General features: G+C 38.3%; 1 protein-coding gene across 2 annotated transcripts in view; it reads left to right on the top strand.

Annotated features, from left to right (window-relative positions):
* Nucleotides 1-871: 871 nt before the first annotated feature.
* Nucleotides 872-3,075, top strand: part of ptpn9b (protein tyrosine phosphatase non-receptor type 9b) — a 16,710-nt gene continuing 14,506 nt past the window's right edge. Inside the window, exon 1 of one of the 2 annotated variants that reach the window (XM_015050661.1) lies at nucleotides 872-976. In XM_015050661.1, the coding sequence (XP_014906147.1) occupies nucleotides 944-976 (33 nt within the window). In that variant the 5' untranslated portion in view covers nucleotides 872-943. The other variant, XM_015050662.1, reaches the window with a different exon arrangement.

Below are 3,075 nucleotides of genomic sequence, written 5' to 3'. Positions count from 1 at the left end.
TCTACTAAACCTGTCCGACTGAATCTTGGCTGCTCTTTGCAAAGGTTCCGTATACATAAAAAGTCCTGCTTTTTATGGATATTAACAATAACGCATATGTGTCAATATAATAAATACGGATAATATAGGTACCAAGTGTTACAAACTCAACCGCAGTATTAAAAGAAATTAATACTTTACAATTGATAGATTATATTATATTTTATTATATTAAATTGTATCATATCATATTATATTATGATTGTATTATGCTAATGCAGGGTAGGACCAGAGAGCAGAGAGAGAGAGAAGGAGGAAGTTTTAATCATCTAAGCCTGACTTTCTAAACTTAAGGCCAGTCAGAGCAGCAAAAGCAAATGAGGTGGATTAGCAGTTAATAACTGATGGTGTTATCTAGGACATATTACTGTGGAATACCATCTCTGCTGACAGAATATTGAGCTGTTAGCATATCATGATTATCATGAGGCTGTAAAGTCTTCTGTCATATCTTCTGATTTGTTGCAAGACCGACTGCTACACCCCCCACAGTCATGATTACTGTGGACGACTCATTGAATGCACTACAACATTTAATTTCAATTTGTAAGAAATTTGTAGATTTTTTTGGATTTAAAAACGTCATTTTTCGCAACGACCTATAAGAGGGTATGTTCTGACATTCTGATTCTGGGAACTATTTGAACTATTTACAGTGTTAATTCTATGAAGCAACACTGTCGAGTTGCTTCATAGAAGTCAATACAAGATATTATTTGTGTCTCGCTGTTTTTCATAACTTCTAATCGACTCAGTGCTCTGTTGGAAAATGGGCAGACTGGAGCGGTCCATTAAACAGGCTGCCAGTAATCCACACAGTCCAGGCGGAGCCTCGTTCGTCTTACTCTGGGCGTGAACGAGCGTCCAGTGGGCGCGCCCGCTGCGACGTTGCGGAGGCTTCAAGATGGCGGAAGCCTTGACAACTCAGGAGCAGCTGGTAAGGCTTTCTTCGCGATTTTTTCCCTTCGCTCCCTTCTAATTTTCGTTGTGTATACATGTCATCATCCGTTCAATCTATGGCTGACCTCATTTAAGAATATATTTTATAAAATCAGTGGTTAAAGGAATAATAGTGAGGTAAACAGCCGTGGGCCGTTCGTTCGCTCGCTCTTCTAGACTACTGACTCCCGTGTGACTGACAGGAGTTAGCATGTGTGTTAGCCCGATGGCGTTTTGTAGTAAAGGGGAGAAATTAACCGGCACTGTGTCAGTTGCTTAAAAACCCAAACTAGCGTGGCCCAAATACACGTGTTCGAGATGTGTATACTAAGGTAACAGTTAGGCTTGTACCATTATCTCTGGACTTGTGTATGGGTGTTTTTGTTGGTTAACGTTAGAGATCCAGCTACCACATGTAACCTAGCCATTAGCTAATGCTAACAGCTATTGTTGACTTGCCTGGAATCACCTCAATTGCTGCTTTGGTGGAGTTTAAACATTTCCAGGGGCTAAATTCTACAATTGGGAATTATACATTCGTGTTAGTTTTACTTTAATTCTACACAGAGTCAGACTAGAAATAGACCGAAATCCACCTTTACAAGCGGCGGTCTGTCTGTCGGATGTACTATCATGAATTCGCCGAAATGATACTCGGGTTCCTAGAGTTGTTTTTGCTGTCGCTTTCTATTAAAGTTCTTGGTTTTGACATTGACGCCGCATATCATAAGTCACGTTGCGTTTGAGACGGCAGTTTTGTTTTTATGATTGCTTGCTTTGCTCGTCATCTATACTACTTGACGCTCGCTCTCCCGAAAGCTTCCCAGATCTGCAGATAACGTTTTTATGAGTAGCAGCATCTCTCATTACCTGTGGCATGAATTCGCTTAATGACAGCTGAGCTATTCATGGAGTGCATATGACTTGTTGCCCTCTTTGATCGTCCTGTGAATCCTGGAGAGCATTCTAATACTGATATTCACAGTAAGAAGTTATATGGGTTAGCTCTTTTACAACTCTGATAATGGTTATTCTTTCAGAAAGCTGAAGAATATCGCAGCTTGTGCTAGTGGGCACAAGCAGCGAGGCCCCTAAGCTGGCTTTATGTGTGGCTCATAGTCCTGTATTCAAACAGCGTCTTAAACTGACAACTAGAGAAGACTCTCAAAATGTTTTACATCTGAAAAGGAATATGGCACAGGGAGATCTTCCTACTAAACATTTTGAGCAGGTCCGCACTCACTCTAAAGACATGGTTTAGTAATTACATCTGTATACATTTTCAAGGAATACTTACCTTTTTGTCCAACTAATGAAATAATAAATACATTATTTAGTTTTAAATAGTTTGCTCTTGAATGGCCTTAATTTTTTCATAAAATTGAGCATAAATATATTTATAGTGTTTTTTGTTGTTGTTGACAGCCTATGGGTACTGTAGAAGTTTAAGAAACTTCAATAATTTCCAGTTGCATGCTTGCTGGTTTTCGTTGTCTGTCTTTTTTTTTTTTTTTGTTCACAAATAACAATTGGATGAAGAAAGTTAACACCGACATCAAAATAACCTGGAACTCTGTTTGAAATTATACTTGTACACACACACACACACACACACACACACACACACATTATATAGTCTTTTTATCTTCTTTCCAGCATCCAGAGGCCACAAAATGCAAATTAGAATGGGTTTGTTTTAGAATGAATAGACATTAATAGTAGCATTTTAAATATGGGTGCACCGATAAATCTGCCCCGAGTTCCTTAACTTTGGGACACTGGTGAGCAGCTGATACTTGCATGTGAAGCTAATCTTATCTACCTTGGCAAAGGTCTAAAAGTCAACCACTGTCCTTTTTTGAATAATCAGTAGGCAGGATGGGAGCTTCACTCCACAATTAAATTTGCACCATTAAACGTGCACATCATTTTTAAAAATGTGTTTTTAGGTAAAGCATTGTTGTCAGGGCTAAATCTGAGCCAGTTGGTGGTCTGCTAATACTGTTTTTTTTTTTTTTGCTTTGAGTATTTTTCAAATGTTGAATGTCTGCTACTGTGGTAGTTTTTTTTTTTTTTTTTTTTTTTTTTTTTTATTTT

Source organism: Poecilia latipinna, unplaced genomic scaffold (genome assembly GCF_001443285.1).
Source record: "Poecilia latipinna isolate Pla-1442-1.1 unplaced genomic scaffold, P_latipinna-1.0 Scaffold1003, whole genome shotgun sequence".
NCBI classification, from domain to species: Eukaryota; Metazoa; Chordata; class Actinopteri; order Cyprinodontiformes; family Poeciliidae; genus Poecilia; species Poecilia latipinna.
The sequence above is the reverse complement of the archived record's forward strand: the minus strand, read 5'-3'. Positions and strand labels throughout refer to the sequence as shown.